Source organism: Beta vulgaris, chromosome 2 (genome assembly GCF_026745355.1).
Source record: "Beta vulgaris subsp. vulgaris cultivar EL10 chromosome 2, EL10.2, whole genome shotgun sequence".
Classification (NCBI taxonomy): Eukaryota; Viridiplantae; Streptophyta; class Magnoliopsida; order Caryophyllales; family Amaranthaceae; genus Beta; species Beta vulgaris.
The window spans coordinates 56,186,796-56,205,287 of record NC_079203.1 but is presented as its reverse complement, the minus strand read 5'-3'; the positions used below and the strand labels follow the sequence as shown (position 1 = coordinate 56,205,287).

Genomic DNA, 18,492 nt, shown 5'->3' with positions numbered 1-18,492 from the left:
TAGATCAAAGACTTGAAGCATTATCCATAACCTTAGCCATATCTAGTTATTCAGAGTAAAAGGATCTTCATTAAATGAATTGATTTTTCAAAGTTGACTTGAGTTATGACTCAAAAACATTAATTTTGGAATAGTTGGATAATATGACTATGACGTTTGGATATAATTTGGGTAGGAAACTTGTTTGATCAGCTTGTTTCGGACTTCCGGTACAATTGTTGTTGGTCCCAAAGTGTATATGGTTGATGGGTCGGATTCAAATTTGGTTTCAGGTCGATTTATAGTTGTAGTTAATATATAAATATCAATAACTATTGGGCCGTAAGAGATATTGGGATTGTCCGACAATTGGCGGCTGGCTTGTTAAGTTGGCTTGTTGGACTGATTGGTAGCATTGGCCGTATGTATTGGTTTTTTTAAGTCAGATGTTTGCAAAAGTGTGACAGGCCAACAAGCCAAAAGTCAATCCAAAAAGCTAGCTTTTCAACCAATCAAAAAACCAATAACCAAATTTTTTTTTTTTGACTGTTTGATCAAATTAAAAACCAACAGCTAAAAACTAATGAAAAAACCATTTATCAAACATGGCCATTATCAGTTCTAGACAATCCGATTCTAAATTGCAGTAATCATGGTACGATTAAGTAATCAGACAAGCAGCTTAGATTGTTCATCACCAAATTAAGTTAAAAATTCACGCTTGGTGTACTAATGTCACTATAACATGCTACACACAACACACCTTAGATTGTTCATTACCAAATTAAGCTAAAAATTCATGCTTGGGGTACTAATGTCCCTATAACATGCTTGTATGCATCACTTTTGTAGCTTGTAGAAGTAAGGAAATTATAAGTGTAGTAGGGAGAAAGTAAACTAGAATCATGTAATGGGAATCCCTTTTCTATTTTTCTTTTACTAAAGAACCCTATAAGAAACTAGTGGGTTTATCTCTTTTTGGAAAGTTACCTTATTAACAGCATTTATAAGTTACTCTTCATATCGAATTTTGTCTTACGCATACAAAAGTACAAGTACAACACACTCGTAAGATTTTCAATTTTACATAATCCACGACGTATAATCCTAAGAGTTTTTAATCAGGACATAATCCATGCATTTTGAAAAGTGGAAATTTTGGATTATGAAATTCCGTTCTTTTTGTTTTCGTGAACAACTTGAGTTTACAAGAAAGTATCACATAGTGTCATAGTTAAATGTTAGCATGTTCGATAAATATAAAGTTTTTAAGCTAGGGGCTTACGAGAAGGTGAAGATTTGAAGCAAGTTGAAGATGTCCAAATTCGGCATGCGTTTTGGGAGGCTAATGTTGCTGCGAATTGGATGGTTTATCTCGGCCAAATGACGACTAACACTACTTATTGGTTTGATGTTCCTTATTTCCCTTTTGCTGTAATCATCCGCACGGATGCTTTAGGGTGGCCCAATTCTTGAGAATTTCCCTAATTGTTTCATTCCTTTTAAAAAATAAAAAATACATAAATATAAAGTTTTTTTGAGTGGTTTGGAAGCATATTATAAATTTGACCTGTCAAATCGCTATTTTCCCATGTCTGATATCAAGTAAATTTTGTTATCTGCTTATTTTGAATAAAACCCTTTATCCTAACTTTTTGGAAGAGTAGATTTACAAAAAATACAACCTTATAGTCCAAATTAAGTAAACTCGTATTCATGTGGTTTTGCGTGTTATAGTATATATCTCATTGTAAAGAGCACTAGTTGAGTGGTTGTTAATATTACCAAAAACCTACTTATGCAAACCACTATTAGAGCAAGTTGATAGAGAAATAAGCTAATAGTGTATGTAGTATAAATGTATAATAAACCGTGAAAGTAACTTTCACGTTTCAAATTAGTTTTGATACTTTTTATTTTAATAAATTTTAAATTAGATATTACACTTTTATTTTGGGCAATAACTTCTCTCTATCGGTCTCCTTCCTATTACATGGGACCCTTTTGTTTTCTTTCTATATCTCTCTCATCTCCAAAAATTGTCCAGAAGTCCGTGATTTTAAAAATATCACAACTAATTTAAAACGGAGGAAGTAATATAATTTGCTACAGCAAAATGCTATCTACTAATTGGAAAAGAAAAAAAAAAGTTGGAGGTCCCAATCAAGTGAATGTAGTGCAATATAGATTGTGTTCGTCTCGATATAGCTCTATAAGAGTATGAGTTATGTGTAGGGGTGTCAAAAAACACCCGACTCGTAGGTCCATTCGTATCCGGTCCGACATAACCATGTTTATCAACCAATCAATTTCGATCCAAAATCAACTCAACATTGGTTAAGTTTATTAACTTGTTCATTTATATATTACTCTTGTCACGCACACAAATAAGCGTGTGCCGACCCGAATTTCGATCAATATCGATAATGACTAGAAATGAACTGACTCAAACCTATAGTGGTACATTCTAACTCCACCAAAACCCGACTTGAGCTGACCCAAGTCCACACGAATCTATCTTGATCCGCACAAACCCATTTAGAATTCGACTCATGTCTACCCAAAATGATTAGAGCCGAGTTGAAAATGTCTGACCCATACCCAGTACGCACCTGAGTTTACGTTGGCCAATCTAGTCCGGCCTAAGTAGTTTCGACCCAATCCACACTCGATCAGAAATAAGGTTTGATCCGGCACGATCTAATCCAAATACATTCGATCCAATTCAGGCCAACCCATATCCAATCGATAACTCAGATTGACACCCCTAGTTGTGTGTTGATCAAATCAAGTTAAAGGGGTTCAAATTTTGATTTTTGATTGAGTTGAGTTTGAGTTGCTAAATGCGAAATAGCTGAATTAAGATCTCTCATTGAAGCTATCCTTTAGAAAGAGAAACTACATAGAGTTGTTAGAAAAAAAGATAACTTAGAATGAAATACTTCCTCCGTTTCTAAATAAGTGCAACATTCCTTGTTTTCACGTTTGCCAATGCATTATTTTAACCATCACTATCTTCTATTATCAATAAGTAAAAATTATAAAAAGTTGATATTAAAAAAAATCACAGTCAGACGAATCTAACAAGATCCCACATGACTATGTTTTTTCTAAAATGTAAATCACCAAAGCTAATTAAAGTTTAAACTGTGAATAGTAAACACTATGCAAATGTTGCACTTATTTAGAAACGGAGGAAGTACTATATAAGATGTGAGGTTTTCCTAATTTAACTTTAACTTTAAAATAGGTATGTTAGTTTAGACTTTAGCATCTCATGATTGTCACCAAATATTCATTGGTTAGACGAAATAATTGGATACAAAAAGACAATAATCAATAGTAGAAGATATATTTCAAATAGATAAAAGATTTGTGTGGGCTTATACTTGGAAAAGAGGATTCGGGTAAATCTTCTACAGATTTTTCAACATTTTTGCCGTTTTTACCTTGTCCCACTAGGATAAGCTTGAAATGACATTATCTACTACTAATATTGTTACAATAGGTCCACAAGACGCAAATGCTTAAATCTGAAAGATAGTGTTCATCTCCCCTGGAAAAAGTAATATTCACCTATAAATACAACAAATATCTCCTCTAATAACATTAAGTTATTAAGTGGGAGCATCTTGCAAGATATAATATGAAATTAAGAAACTCAAAAAAGTCTCCTAAAAAAACTCAAAAAAAGTGAATTTAGGGATGTTTTCCCCAATTTATTTTCAGTTCAGTTCAATTCATTTCAGTTCAGTTCAATTCAATTCATGGCTAGTTCTCCTCGGCTTATTTTCAGTTCAGTTCAATTCAGTTCAATTAAGTTCAGTTCAGTTCAGTTCAGCTCTGGATTATACTTTTACTCTCACATATCACTATTCATTTCATTTCAGTTCAATTCAGTTCAGTTCAGTTCAGCTGTTTTATGCCGAAGAGAACAAGCCCTCAGCTCAGTTCAGTTCAGCTCAATTCTGGACAATACTTTTACTCTCACATATCACTATTCAGTTCATTTTATTTCAGTTCAACTGTTTAATATCGAAGAGAACAAACCCTTATTCTAATAAGACAAATAGACAAACAATGGGAGAGCCGAAAACAGAAAACTTAGCAAACGGGCTCAAAATAATTTCATTAAAGTCAACAGCCCAATCTCCTCCTTTAGAGAATTAACGACAACTTCTCCTAAAAAGGCCCAATCAAAACAAAATCAATCTCTTCCACAAGCCCAAATAAGAGAAACTTCACTAGGGTTTCACTATAAATTAACCCCAAAACCCTCTCTTTCTTCCGTTTCCTATCAAATCCTTTTTTCTCTCTCCTAAAACATCATCTGTTAATTAGGGTTTCGAAGTTGCCGTCGTTTTTCATCATCTCACCATGAGAGCCAAGGTAATTTTACTTACATAATTACATCATATCTCCTTATTTTCTTCGATTTATATTGTTAAATCTAAATTTTCATGAATCAATTTGGTTTATAATTTTTGTAAATTTGATGTTTGCAGTGGAAGAAGAAGCGTATGAGGAGGTTGAAGAGGAAGCGTCGAAAGATGAGACAAAGATCTAAGTAGAAAGAAGATCTTCAACTGTTATGGTTTTACGTTTAGTTTTCTTCGTTGTTTTGTTTAATCTTAGTTCGTTAAATCGTTAGCTATTTTCATGGCTTTGGAATTGTGTTAGGCTTTGATATTTGTGTGTAATCGATACAATTTGATAAAACATGAATTTTGGAGTAATGTTACTCGAGAAGGTTTTTTTACCTGATTTCGAATTTCTTTGATTTAGTTTGCTTTCTGTTTGATGATGAAATCATCGATATCAAATTTTCGAAGTAATATGCTGTTGATTGATTCAGTCTTTAGTTTATAGGTAATCTAATTGTTATATCTTTGATGCTGGTAAAATCTGTGGTAATCTGATCAATTTTTTTTATTGAAGTTGTATAAATGATGAGATATTCTAGATACAATTTCATAAAACATGTATTTTGGAGTAATGTTACTCGAGTGTTTTTTACGTGATTTCGAATTTCTTTGATTTTACTTTCCTTTCTGTTTGATGATGAAATCATCGTTGATTGATTCAGTCTTTAGTTTATAGGTAATTTATTTGTTAGATCTTTGATGCTGGTTAAATCTTAGGTATCTGATCGTTTTTTTATTGAAGCTATATAAATGATGAGATATTCTAGATATATTAACCATGAATAATCTTGTAGCTTTAGTAATTAGCTGATAGAGAAGTTTTGTGTTGGCAAGCGTGATAGTTGAATTATTTTTTATCCTAATGGAGAGCCGGAGGCCATGACATTTGCTCTATTGATGAAAGTAGTTGCTACTTTTATTGATATATTTGGGCTGGTTTTTACTCGAACATGGTGTTTGTTAATATCAGGAATTGGTCATTGAATTGTAGTTGAAGATGCAGATGATAGATGAACGTGTGTGAGATCGTAATCTATATCGACGTAGGATTGTATGTTTGGTGGTCCTTGGTATGAAATCTTTCATTTCTTATAGGTTGAATTATGATTTTAGTTGGGTTTACTGAAAGTGCTGCTGGTTGCTGATAGAAAAGTTGTATTGGCAAGCCTGAGGCCATCACATTTGCTATGTTCAGAAAGTATCTCAAGGTTGCTACATTGATTGATATATTTTGGCTGATTTTCACCCAAACATGAAGTTTGTTGTGAATATTAAAGCTTGCTCATTGAGTTGTAGGCGGAGATGCAGACGATAGATGAAAGTGTGAGATCGTATTGTATATCGACATAGGATTGTATGTTTCAATTTTCATGGTCCTTGGTATGAAATCTTTCATTTATTATAGGTTGAATTATGATTCTAGTTGTGTGTACTGAAAGTTCTCCTGGTCGCTGGCTATTCTTTGGTACTGCTGCTTGGAAACAGAACTAGTCGGTAACGAGTAAGTTCATCAGCTATGATTAAGGCTTTAGAACACTATTTGCTTCTTCTAATAGTGTCAGAGGGAGTTTCGACATTTCAATTCACGACATTAAATGGAGTATTCTTCAGCTTTGGATGATTAGTTGTAATTGTGAACTTGATTGTTTCTTCTGTTATCAACTAAGGATCTTTTCCTGGATTTTGAGGTTCACAACTGGTTTATTAAAAAAAGGCATTGCGATTCTGATGATAGTGTACAACTGATTAGAAATATAAGGCGATCCCCGAAAGCGAAGAAATGAAATCAAAGCGCATCGGAATCACTGATCATATGGAATGTGTGCCGTGGGTGCCTTGTCTGCGCAAAGGCAGAATAGCGGATTAGCAAGTAATTTCTAACCTGTGATATGTTGCTCTTTCGCTTCTGGTTAAAAAATGATACACCAGGAGTCATGACTTCATCGGGAGTTCTCTAATACGGATCATTGAGTTAATTTTTGTGGCATGGTCTTAGGAATTTATTGGAGTGAAATAAGACAGAAGTTGGAATTTATTTCAATTTGAAATTGTTCCAGCTTATTGTCGTTGTGTGTATTGATTCTACACTGATAACGGATGATCCTTCAATAAAAAAATCGCAAGATATATGGCACTTGCTACTACTCAATTATAAGTTTATAACTACTAATACCTTTATTTACTAAGGGTATCTTGGCCTAGTGCTGTCATAAGTTCGAATCCCCACTTAATAATTAGTAAGTTAGAGCATGGTGCCATGACGTGTTTTTGGTTCCGCGATCATTTTGTTAGAGCATGGTGCCATGACGTGTTTTTGGTTCCGCGATCATTTTAACTAGGCATCCGATACAATTGTTATTTGTTTTTGAGAGAATAATCTGTTACATTTGTTATTACTATAAAATAACTCATTTGTTATTATTAACATTTTAACTAGGCATCCGATACAATTAATGGGAAGATCAACTATATCGAAGTGCATAAAAAGAAGTTTTTTTGACAATCCTTGATATTTACGTGAGAAGATTTCTATGTATTCTTTTATAATCTATTGAGCCTCATAAGTCAAATAGGTTTAAATTAAACACACTTTTTATTTTTATTTTTTTTTTGTTTTAACAAGCAAATAAAACACACTTGATAATCTCTCTATTCTATAATGAATTGTCCAATGTAAAGCAAAGCATTATTACTTCCTAATTTACAATTATACTAAAATACCATTCCGCACATATTCACCATTACGAAAAATAACTAACTTTTTTTATATTAATATTATTTTTCTCCCATGAACAGTAAATCTCTCTACATTCTTCTTCCTCAAATATGCTGCCAAAGACCAAAAGAAAAAAAAAATTTCATGAAAAAATATTTACTTATGATGGGCTTGAGAATCTGACTTAGGCCCAATACCATCACCATTAAGAACAAGTCGATCCATATAATTCTTGACTTCTTCAGCTATCATACTTTGCATCAAGTTAATCCAACACGTGTCCTGTCTTCCCACCGTACATCTAATCATATGATCACTTTTTTCCTCACCCTTCCCTACACCTTTCCTCACCTGATTTTCCCCTTCTCTCTCTCCGCCACCTGGCACGGCCACGCTCTTGCCAGGTGGCAAAAGCGTCAAAAGTGTCTCTACACCCTCTGATCCTTCAACCCCACCATCCACCTCCTGCTCCAACACCACACCCACCCCCGAGTTCGACTCAGACGACACCGAGTCGACTCGCTGCCGCTTCCACTCACCCAACTCGGTCCTCACTTCATGGGCCCGCTTCCTACGTAAAGTACTATTCCAATGATTCTTAATTGCATTATCCGTCCGGCCCGGAAGAAGTTTCGCAATTACAGCCCATCTATTACCATGGGCCTTATGGGCCTGAATTATAATCTCATCCTCTGATGGGCTAAAAGGCCTGTGTTGTACATCTGGACTCAGCTGATTACACCATCTTAACCTACAAGATTTACCTGACCTCCCTGGAATACCTTCGCTAATCAAAGTCCAATTCCTCGGCCCATGTTGATCCACTAGTTTAATCAATGTAGCATCCTCTTGTGGGGTCCATGATCCCTTCACCCGATCCTTTACGACGCCGTTTTGACTCTCGTTCTGTGTTCCCATTGGTTGATGGGAGGAATATATATAATGAAAGTTTTTTTTTTTTTTTTATTATAGGAAAGAAAAACTAGGTTTGATTTTTATATAGGATCAGCCTACAACGTCATTTCGAATGATGGAAGAAAAACTAAATGAAAACAAAAACTAGGTCTGATTCTTCTATAGGATCAGCCTACAACGTCATTTCGGATGATGGAGGAAAAAAATCAAATTAGAAGAAGAAAACCAATACAATAAAGACGGGATTTTGTGAAGTTTTATGGAGGGTTTTTTTCCCCTTGGGGAAGAATGGAGAAAATGAAATGAGGTATTTATACAAGTAGGAGAGAGAAAGAGAGAGAAGGTAGAAGAAGGGAGTTATAACTGCCATGCTGTTGGTGTGGGGGAGTTTATATTTTAATTGGTGTAACTGAATTTGATCGAGCATTAACGGCAAATTTGATGGGTTGGTTAAAACTTCATTTTTTTTCTTTGAAATTCCTTAACAAAATATGTTACTTTATTCAACGGCTGCGAAACTATGGCAGTTAGAAACTCTCTCTATTTTTCTCATATTTTACAAGTTTTATCCATTAACCCGACACTTTTTCTTTTTTTTTTTAATATTTTTATATTTATATTATTGATTGAATCTAATTTTTGATTGAAATTATGTGTATATATTTTTATTAACATCCCCTCAAAAAAAAAATTTTTTTTTATTAACAATTGACATATTGTCATACTGAATGTTTATATCTAATCTTTGCTAAACGTGAATGTGAAGTTGACTTAGCTTGTATATATAATCGTGTTTTGGGTGGGAAATGTAACATTTCATATGATTTTTTTTTGTATGCTATGATCATGGACAGGTTCAGTGTAATAAATAAGGTTTGAACTACTATTTTTTATTTATTTTTTAATTCATATGAGTCATGAAGGTAATACAAAGTACAAAAAGGGGAGAGGGGATTCGAATGTGTTTTTTTTTTTTTTAATTCACAATACTTCAATCTTAACCACTAGCATAAGACATCCTCGGTGGTTTCAACTACTATGTTATGTGAAGAAATTTGTAAGTCACTTAAAAAGAATTGATTAGTGATTACGTAGTTTTATTCATTTTTACAAGTTTCTATGGAGCAAACTTAAGGTTAGTACTTGTACAAATTAACGTTGATTTGTATGATGTAATCGTTGACGGGTTTGTTCGATGAAAGATTGAAAGTAGTTGTTGTGGTAGGAGTGAAGATTTTTTTTTACGATTGTCAGTGGTTAGCAAAATTAGGTATTAGTTTAGGAAAATAATAAAAATATAGGTATTAGTTTAGGAAAATAATAAAAATAGTATTTTATTCAATCTTTAAAATTTATTCAAGAATCTACTTCTGTCCAAAAGTTAATATTTATAGCTTAACACAGTTTGTCATTTAATAGGTTTTAATGACGTTTTACAAGTCTAAGATTACTCGTGACGAGGATGTTAATGTGATGATTTTTCATGAAAAAGGTCTAAATATCAAGGTTAGCTCATATAATTTCCCTATAATTATCATTATTTTCTTTGTGGTTTTTAATTTGGATAAAGACAATATTAATATGATACACCATAAATTGGTTATTCTATTGTTCTTTTTACATGCGTCACTTAATAAATAAAAATAATTAAATTTGTTTTGTTTATGGTAATACAAAATTTTCATGCGATCATATTCGAATTATCATTTTATATATTTAAGGAGTTCTTTGAAAAAAGTTACCTTAAAATATACTGTATATACAAGGTTATTATAACATTAAAAAGAACTTATATATATAAATTTATGTTTATATGATATACAATAATAAAACTTATTGTTTTGGCATACAATATTTTGTATAGATAAATACTTCTAGATGATTAGTTAAAGGTAGGTATATAATTTCAATAACTTTTTGATGGTATGATTGTACGTTGTAACCAAGGTGAATGATAGAAATTAAGGTAGGTAAAGAGTAAACAAGTCATAGTAAGTTTGTGGTTGCGCTATAAAGGAACATGTGGGAGGCATTGTTTCACTTAACACCCCCAAACACTTACCAGCTCCTAATTCTACTACAACCGATTTTTGCACGCTAAGAGACTATATATATAGGCCTTCTAATTATTTGATACTTTCACTATTTTTTAGTGCAATATTTGTTTTTTCCGTAAATGAATTAAAATAATTAAATGTTCCATCTAAAAAATAGAGTTATGTGATCATTATCAGTGGTGAATATGACTTTTATTTGAGTAATTTCTGTAAGATTTGTCACTGATAGCATTTGAAATTAAAACAAGTACCACGGCCCGATACAGAGTAAAGTTAGGGAAATTTTAATTTGTCACTCGTGCGAAGAGAAACTTCCTTATAAAGTACCTACTTTTGACATTTTTAATTGATATTATCAATTTATTATTTGATTTTTTAACTACAATTATACAAATTTTTACCCGTTCTCTCGTAATAATACAAATATTGATTATTTTTTAATAATACAAACTTTACATCAAAATTCCTCGAATAGATCAAGTTGACTTGTAACCTGTAAAACCAGTAAAAAAAAAATTACAAAATGATTTTTCTTCTTTCCCCCTCCTCCCCAACCCCCACCCACTCGAACCACATCAACTTGTTACCTCCTACAACAAGTTAATTGAGGAATTTTGATCAAAAGTTTGTATTATTAAAAAATAATCAAAAGTTTGTATTATTAAAAAATAATCAAAAGTTTGTATTATTACGAGAGAACGGACAAAAAATTGTATTATTCTCTTGTTAAAAAATCCTTTATTATTTGTTAATAGTAAATTGATTATTTTTGCATCATAAATTATACTCCACAAAACATGCACCATTTTTCCGAAAATTAAGAAGTGACTCCAAGTACATTGTATTAGGATCCTATAAGAGAGTATGAATAAAATCCACATTGCTAAACTTTAGGAAATTAAAGTAATGATCTATAAATGCTATCATCGTTCCAACGAGAGTTGGACTTCACAAGATATGTTTATTTCATACATCCACTATATGTAATGCTCAATAAATAAAAATCTATACTTAAGAGGAGAAAAAGAAGCGTTGCCTCTTACTTGTGACACGAAAATTAGACGTACTAGCACTAGACCACGATAAAACTCTAGTCAAAACACTCATAATAGACTGTTTAATTGCACTAACACTACAAACACCATGATTAGCACCATCATTAACATCTAATCTGTAGTAAAGTAATAGAATACTTTTCATTCTTCCTCCTAAACAACCAATTTCAGCTCCAATAATGGTCAATTTGAGGTCTTTGAGTGCCCGTATTAGCTCCGGAATTAAGTCGATGCGATCTTCGCAGCAAAATGTGGCCTTAATCAACACTATGTTGTTGTTGTTATTGTTGGGATGATTTTCTTTGTTTTCTTTGGGTGCGAAAGAGCCACAAGGACGGGGATGAGAATCGACTCCAGGATCACCTGAAATCGGGAGAGAAGCTCTAACCAACCGGAAGGGATGATTTTCTTTGTGATCATGATCAATAATTGTACTTGGAAAACTGTCTTTTTCTTGCATAGTTTCTGTGTGGCAGTCAATAGTTATGTCATCACTTTCTGTAGGGATAGTAAAGAATTTGTTTATTTCTGATGCTTTTCTCTTTAGATCCTTAACTTGCTCTACTACTTTTTCCAAAAGAGCTGCCTTGTCCATCTGCTTTACAAATTAATAATTGTAATGATATCGTTATGAAATAAGTGATATATTCCTCTTAAAAAATTATCGTTATGAAATTTTATATACTAAACAAAATTATCGAAATTCACACACAGTATTCTTGAATTATGACTCATTTTATACTACTTTCTTTATTATAAAATAAGTGAAATACTCCACTTAAAAAAAATCAATCATATGAAAGAGATAAAGTGTTTCACTTATTTGAGAATGGAGGGAGCTAAGTATGATATTTCGTTATATTTTGTATTTAAAGAGTTCTATGACATATGAGAATTGTTGAAAGGATAATGATATAGTAGTATATGATGCTTAAAGCTATGTGATTAGCAATTTAGGGGATTAAGAAAAATCATTGCTCACATTATAAATAGCATAATTAGTTTATATTGAAAGACTCATAATGTCAATATTTTAGAAGATAATGTGATTATGTGAGCAATGATTTTGCTTCTTATTGATCACATAAATTTTGGTTCATAAGTTTTAAGGACCTACTTTGACTTCATTATGTACTCAATCTTGAGTTTTGAGAAACATGATTTGTTATAGAACTATTATTAGAAAGTGATGTTATTGTCCTTTACAATCAATTTAGTGACATGATATTTGTTTAGGGGGTAAGGGATAGTGACAAGGATATAATCATGTTTTCTTAGGGTATGAGGATTATAATAAAACAAATGCCCTACCAATTATACTTAGCTTGGGGATGTAAGGAGGATATGGATAAGGAAAGGAGAAGTAAGGAAAAGATTTTGAAAACCATTAGTGAGAAGAAGGGAATTACTATATACCAGCGTTATATGTACGCAATGCGTGCGAAAGATTAGTAAGACTGTTCTAGTTTATTTATATTTGTCCCCAATGTTTTTAAACACCATACAAGTAAGGACATTGTAGTAGGGACATAGGTTTTAGGAATGGTATGAATAGATTGGGTTAATTTAGAGCATACAACACTAGATAAAATGTAAATGAGGGTAGATGATTTATATATATGAATGATTGTTGGAGATAAAATATTGGCTCATGCATCAAATATATTATATTTTAGAATTATATTTTTGTTGTATTATTGTTTTAGGGCGTACTTGGTGGAAAAGGGGTGGGGGAGATTCAATAATGGTAAAAGATATGAAAAAATTTAGATAATTAGTTGAAACTTAAGAGTTTAATAATACGATAATTTCTGTCAAAAAGAAATAATACGATAATTCATAGGACCTGAATAATTTTCGAAAAATAGGCAATTTAAGATGAGTATTATAAATACCGGTTCAAGAATCTAGACTCGTATTGTTTGTAGACTAGTACTATGATAGTAGAAGTTTTTTCTAAAATTTGTGTTTATTAGACTTGCATTAAAATATCACCCACAAATTTTCTAATAACTTTTCTACTCTTTCTCCACTCTCTTCCGTGTGCTAAAATTCTATTAACAAAGAATGATGAATTGATTTGATGATGCTTTAATCATGTTTATTATGAGGAAATATGAACTTAATCATTATGAATTATTGTTTTATTTGTGGTCTAATATGAAAAATCTAACTCATAATGATGGCTATATCTACCCATTAAATATATTGTCCACCTTTAAAAGCAATTTAAAACTACTTATCATTATTATTATTATTATTGTCGAGTTGGATCTAGTTTTCTATTAAAATCTATTAGAGGTAGGTAACTTATCGTGAGGTGGACAAAGTTTTTTCCTTATGACGCATTTAGCAATGCATTCTCGCAAAAACTTAATAATCAATCAAATAATGACATCCCAAAAAACATGATTAAGGAAGCTTAATTACCTTATCTGACTTAGGAATGAGCCTCCTAAGCCTTGTAAGCTGGCCATTAATCCGATCCCGGCGCCGCTTCTCGGCTTGCCGGTGGCTGTGGGAGGAAGCAGCGGCAGCAGCTTTATCTTCAAATTCTGCATATCCATCAAAATCCTCTTGATATTGAAAGGCATAATTATTTGTAGGCAATTCTTGCAATTCCATCCTACTTGCAGTAGCATGAAAATGATGAGTGATGGTTTCCTCTTCTGGCAAACCAGGATAACAAAAGCTATTTTTGGCCATATTTTAAGACCTTTTTGGAAAGAATATAGTATTAGTATGTATGAAGATATAACATATGGCTTATTAAATTCTTGGTTGCTTGTTGGGTAGTCTACATATATAGTCATCTATGCTAGCAACAACATTATTATTGAATGATTCAGGATCACCAAATCATACGTGGTTCTTAGTTTTCACTCATTATTGTGATAATTCGAAAACCATTGAATTTATTATAGACTGAAATGACAAATAACGTTATGTTAGAAGATTGCTACATTTACCCACTTGGTAGATTATTCCGTAGAAACAGACAATAAAAGAATACTCAACTTTGCTGAGTCACACCCTTATTTATTAATGTTTATTTTTTTGTAGATGGATTATTTATTGGGTAGATAAAGTTTTTTCGCGTTATGTAATGGTTGTGTACTACATAATAACTAATAATTGATGAAATATAGGTGAAGATGTGAAGTACTTTCAATTGGTGCACTGTTCTAGAACTTTGCTCCCGTCAAAAATAAAAATAATAAATTTCTTATTTTTGCCTATTTGTGATCCTGGTTCTTTGTTAGTTGATTGGGGGCCATCTCTGTCTACTCATTGGCTAAGTTGTTTTTTTTGGAGTACTAATCCTAAATTAGTCCAATGAAAATCTTTGTAGGATTGATGGATAGATATTTATCTTACCTCATCATTGAAAACAAAATAGCAGATTTTTGAAATCTTACCTATATGTGTTTTGTATGTGAAAGTAACTAAAATATGAACTATGTCACTCTTCACTATATTGGTCCATGTTTTGTTTGGCTTCTAGTACTAGTAGTAGTAGTTTATTAGTGTTGAAATTTGGGAGATTTACTTTCACGATTTTTATAAGTATGATTTATTGATATAAAATCGAATGGATTCTCATAATTATCTTTCCTTGGTCTAAATAAAAAAGCAAATATCCCAATAAAATAAGAACTAGAATAGATAATAATGATGCTTTTCATTAATATCTTTTATCTATGGAGAAATAAATAAAGCGGTTATTTCACCATATACTTTTTAAAATTTCGTGGCCTGACGGGCTTTCGGGCCATTTCAGACCGGGTCGAAATTTGGCCTATTTTTCCAAATCTAGGTTGCATGTGGTCCGACCGCGGGCCAAAAAATCGTTCCCAAACCCCGTCCATTTTCGAGCCGGGTCAAGCTCAACTCGATCACCTCTATCTAAACCTAACCCCTAATTAACTCTAACCACCCAACCACAACCCCTCCCCCACCCCTACTCCTTCCCTCCACTGCCCCCTCCCAACCACCCCTCACCCTCCACCCTACACCCCACCCCGAAGCCCCTTCCCCTGCATCCCCGCAGCCCCCTATTACTTTGCCCTCTCGCAAACAATACTTGGTCTCATCATTTTGTCTTTTTGCCAATTCCATTCTACTTATAAAAATATGTAATTTTTTCATTTATTTTATATTTTATCCGTTCCATAATAGTCTTTGCGCTTCTAATTCTGGATATGACCCACTATTAATATAATTATTTACCTTGTAATTATTGACAAACACTTTCTCTCTTCCAAATGAAATAATAACACTCCTGCTCCTATTAAGTCTAACAATTGACCAACACTCTTTTGCATCTAACTTTTCAATAACATAATAATTGATAATTGAAGAACAATTTATCATCTACGTATATACACACTACACTGATGAGTGTTAAGAGTATTTCGGGACGAAAAAAAGTAGTTAAAGCTAGAAACACAAATATGAAAATCTCAAAGATTATCACAACAGAAAATTGACCGTAACAACGAACAACCCTTAAGTAGCATAATCAAAGATGTTTGATATGAAAGCACTTGACAAATTATCAAATGATATGTCGTGGTGATTTTGTAAATGTGAATAGATAGGATGTGTATAGGACAATTAATTGGGTCACTCATCAAGTCATCACTCACCAGTCACCCCACATTAAAGAAAGCAGAATTGAGCCCACAAAATTTATGCATACTTATCTAATAGATTTCATATGATCATAAAAAATACACTAGTACTCTGATATGTAACGCATCCTATGTGATGTTTTGTCTTTTATAGATCAACAACTTGCTAAGCTTACCCATTTAGGAATTGTGGGCGGCCATATTTAAAAGGTGAACTCATTGGGTGTAAATGTGTAATACAACATTACAACCTTCATATTTGATTCAATTGGAGGTGATCCTCTAATATTTTTGGGAAATTTCCGCAGATATTCCTGAGGTTTGACATAATAAATTACTTCTTAAATTTGGAGAATTTTCCAGCTACCTCGTGAATTTTGTATTTGGGCTCAACATATCCTTATCATATACCGAAATTCAAGTGTATTAATTTTCTAAGGTACCCTTGAAACTTAAACTTTAAACTTCAAAATTCAATAAGTATATTTTGAGAATTAAGTCAAACCTCAAGGATATCTTAGAAAATTTCCTAATATTTTATTATACTTCCTCAAACCTACTATTAATATTTGCAATAGTACTTAGCTTTTAATTTTGTCAATTCGCAACTTCTATAGCTTAATTACGTGATTATATATTAGTAAAAATTCTGAAAAATTAAAATATTACAATAAAATAAATATTGTGTCTAATCTAACACTATTTTTCTTGATACCATAAGTTAACAGTGGTCAATGATATTACCTTTTTCTCTTATAAATTCTTAAAAAGTCTTTCCTCATTACCAATATGTCGTCTTACAAGTTACAACACAAAGTTACCAATGTCTACAGTCTACTCTTCTAGTTCCATTTATGGGTTCAAATCAATATGTTCTAAGAACAAAAATATTTAAATATTAATCTCATCGAGCCCATCGATCTCATAATTAAGTATCATATCAGATTCCATCAAAGTAGTGCAAAATATAATTTATTACATATAACAAAAAAAGGAAGTATGTAATCCTTCTGTTGGTCAGATTCCAATAAAAAGATATTATTATATGCATCATCGTAATTTTTTAGATCCCCTTTTATTCATTTTTCATGTCATTAACCCACAATATAGATAAATTGCGTATTGACTTGACAAAGGAAGACAATAATTCGAAGAGAATCATATTTCTTTTTTTTTTTTTTTTTTTGGGTATACCTTAAATTTTAGCTCCTTTTAGTATATACCTTGAAAATGCCATATCTTTGTGTTCATAAGTAACTAAGTACATGACTGTAAATTTGTATCTACTAGCTATCTAACGGAGTAAAACTTGTTTCCCAACATCGAATTATGTTGTACTCCATCTATCCTTAAATTATCTACCGTAATAACCTTTCTGGAATAATCTAATGTATTTGTCACATATCTTGCGATTTTTTTCTCTCTATTAAAGTTGGGCCCTACATTTGTCTACCAACTTATTTCTCTCTACTTAAAAGCTTGTGCCAACCCTTAAAAGAAAAAAAAGCTTGTGCCAAAAAAGCTAACGACAAATAAATTATTTACATATTACATTCACTATAAAATCCAATAATTCAATATGATCTTGTCCCACCACCAAAGCCTCCACAATGCTTCCAGAAACACCTAAAACTAGGTGCTCTCTCTCACTTTGTTGCTCATGTTATATTAGCGCATTTTAATTACAAACTTCTCATTCGAGCAGAACATGTGATCAATGTGCAAATCACCATGCTTAGGTATACACAATTTAGATGCTTTTGGTAGTACGTGAGAATTTGCATCTTGACGTTGTTATGGTAAAAAAAAAAATTGAAGTTAAAGTGAAGATTAATGAGGTAATTCCCTTGTTCATGTGAAGAAGTTTTCTTAAGTTGTTAAGGGCATAATTAACATCCACGTTGTGGTCAAACAATATCGCTTAATACAAATGGAGTCAATCCATTAATATGGCTGAGTTGACTCTACGAGCAGAGTTTGAAATCCATACATCTTACAAAATACAGTTTAGTTATTACAGAAACAGAGTAAAATAGCACAAATATACATCCAAGCTAAGTATCTTTCACAAAAGTCATTTAGTAGCAGAAGATGATCATGTTCAAGTTCTGGTTCGCTATGAATGTCGAGAGCACATATTCTTAGAGCTTTCTAGTTGCCTATCTTGTCGCTTCCTGCACAATGCGTCTTCCTCCACCAGGACACATTATTATTAAGATGGAAGGCAAAGGACAGATTGCATTAGTCATGGCCTTTGTTGTCCTTTAACGATAAATGATTGGCGTACATGAAAGGAAGAATCCTAATCTTCGAATGTGTCCATACAAAAGACAGAAAAAATTTAACATAATGAAATTAAAGGACATATAATCTGAAGGATTGGTGGTAAATAGATGCATGAATTTGAAGCAGTGTAACACATGTACATGCATTTTAAAAAGCATATTGATATGGTACAATATTACTATTCACCATTCAAAAATTATTAAAAGAGACGGTCTATTTTCAATATAAAAGTAGACATAGTTACTAAATAGATTAAACTAGTCCCGGAAAGAAATTAACTTAGTAACTATTGGGTTAATTCTCTTTTTAATATTGGGATTACCATTCCCTAATTTTAATTTTAAAGTGGGCGGTCTCTTATAAGACAAACTCTTTGTTATGCGGAAGCGTTAAATAAACCAACAAGAATTCACAACAACCAAGCAC

At 32.3% G+C, this 18,492-nt stretch overlaps 2 protein-coding genes and 1 long non-coding RNA gene across 3 annotated transcripts; 1 reads left to right on the top strand and 2 right to left on the bottom strand.

Annotated features, from left to right (window-relative positions):
* Window positions 1-2,036: 2,036 nt before the first annotated feature.
* On the top strand, window positions 2,037-4,743 carry LOC104903152 (uncharacterized). Its single transcript, XR_791429.3, has 2 exons — window positions 2,037-4,368; window positions 4,485-4,743. It is a non-coding gene; the product is annotated as an uncharacterized LOC104903152 (long non-coding RNA).
* A 2,105-nt stretch (window positions 4,744-6,848) lies between these two features.
* LOC104883337 (transcription factor MYB77) lies at window positions 6,849-10,625 on the bottom strand. The gene has a single exon (XM_057392836.1). The coding sequence runs from the start codon at window positions 8,035-8,037 to the stop codon at window positions 7,276-7,278; it is 762 nt and encodes a 253-aa protein (XP_057248819.1). The 5' UTR covers window positions 8,038-10,625; the 3' UTR covers window positions 6,849-7,275.
* A 355-nt stretch (window positions 10,626-10,980) lies between these two features.
* On the bottom strand, window positions 10,981-14,255 carry LOC104903159 (transcription factor bHLH51). Its single transcript, XM_010691160.4, has 2 exons — window positions 13,577-14,255; window positions 10,981-11,741 (listed from the first exon to the last, which is right to left on the bottom strand). Exons 1-2 carry the CDS (start codon window positions 13,850-13,852, stop codon window positions 11,103-11,105), a joined length of 915 nt encoding a protein of 304 aa, XP_010689462.2. The 5' UTR covers window positions 13,853-14,255; the 3' UTR covers window positions 10,981-11,102.
* Between the last annotated feature and the right edge of the window lie 4,237 nt (window positions 14,256-18,492).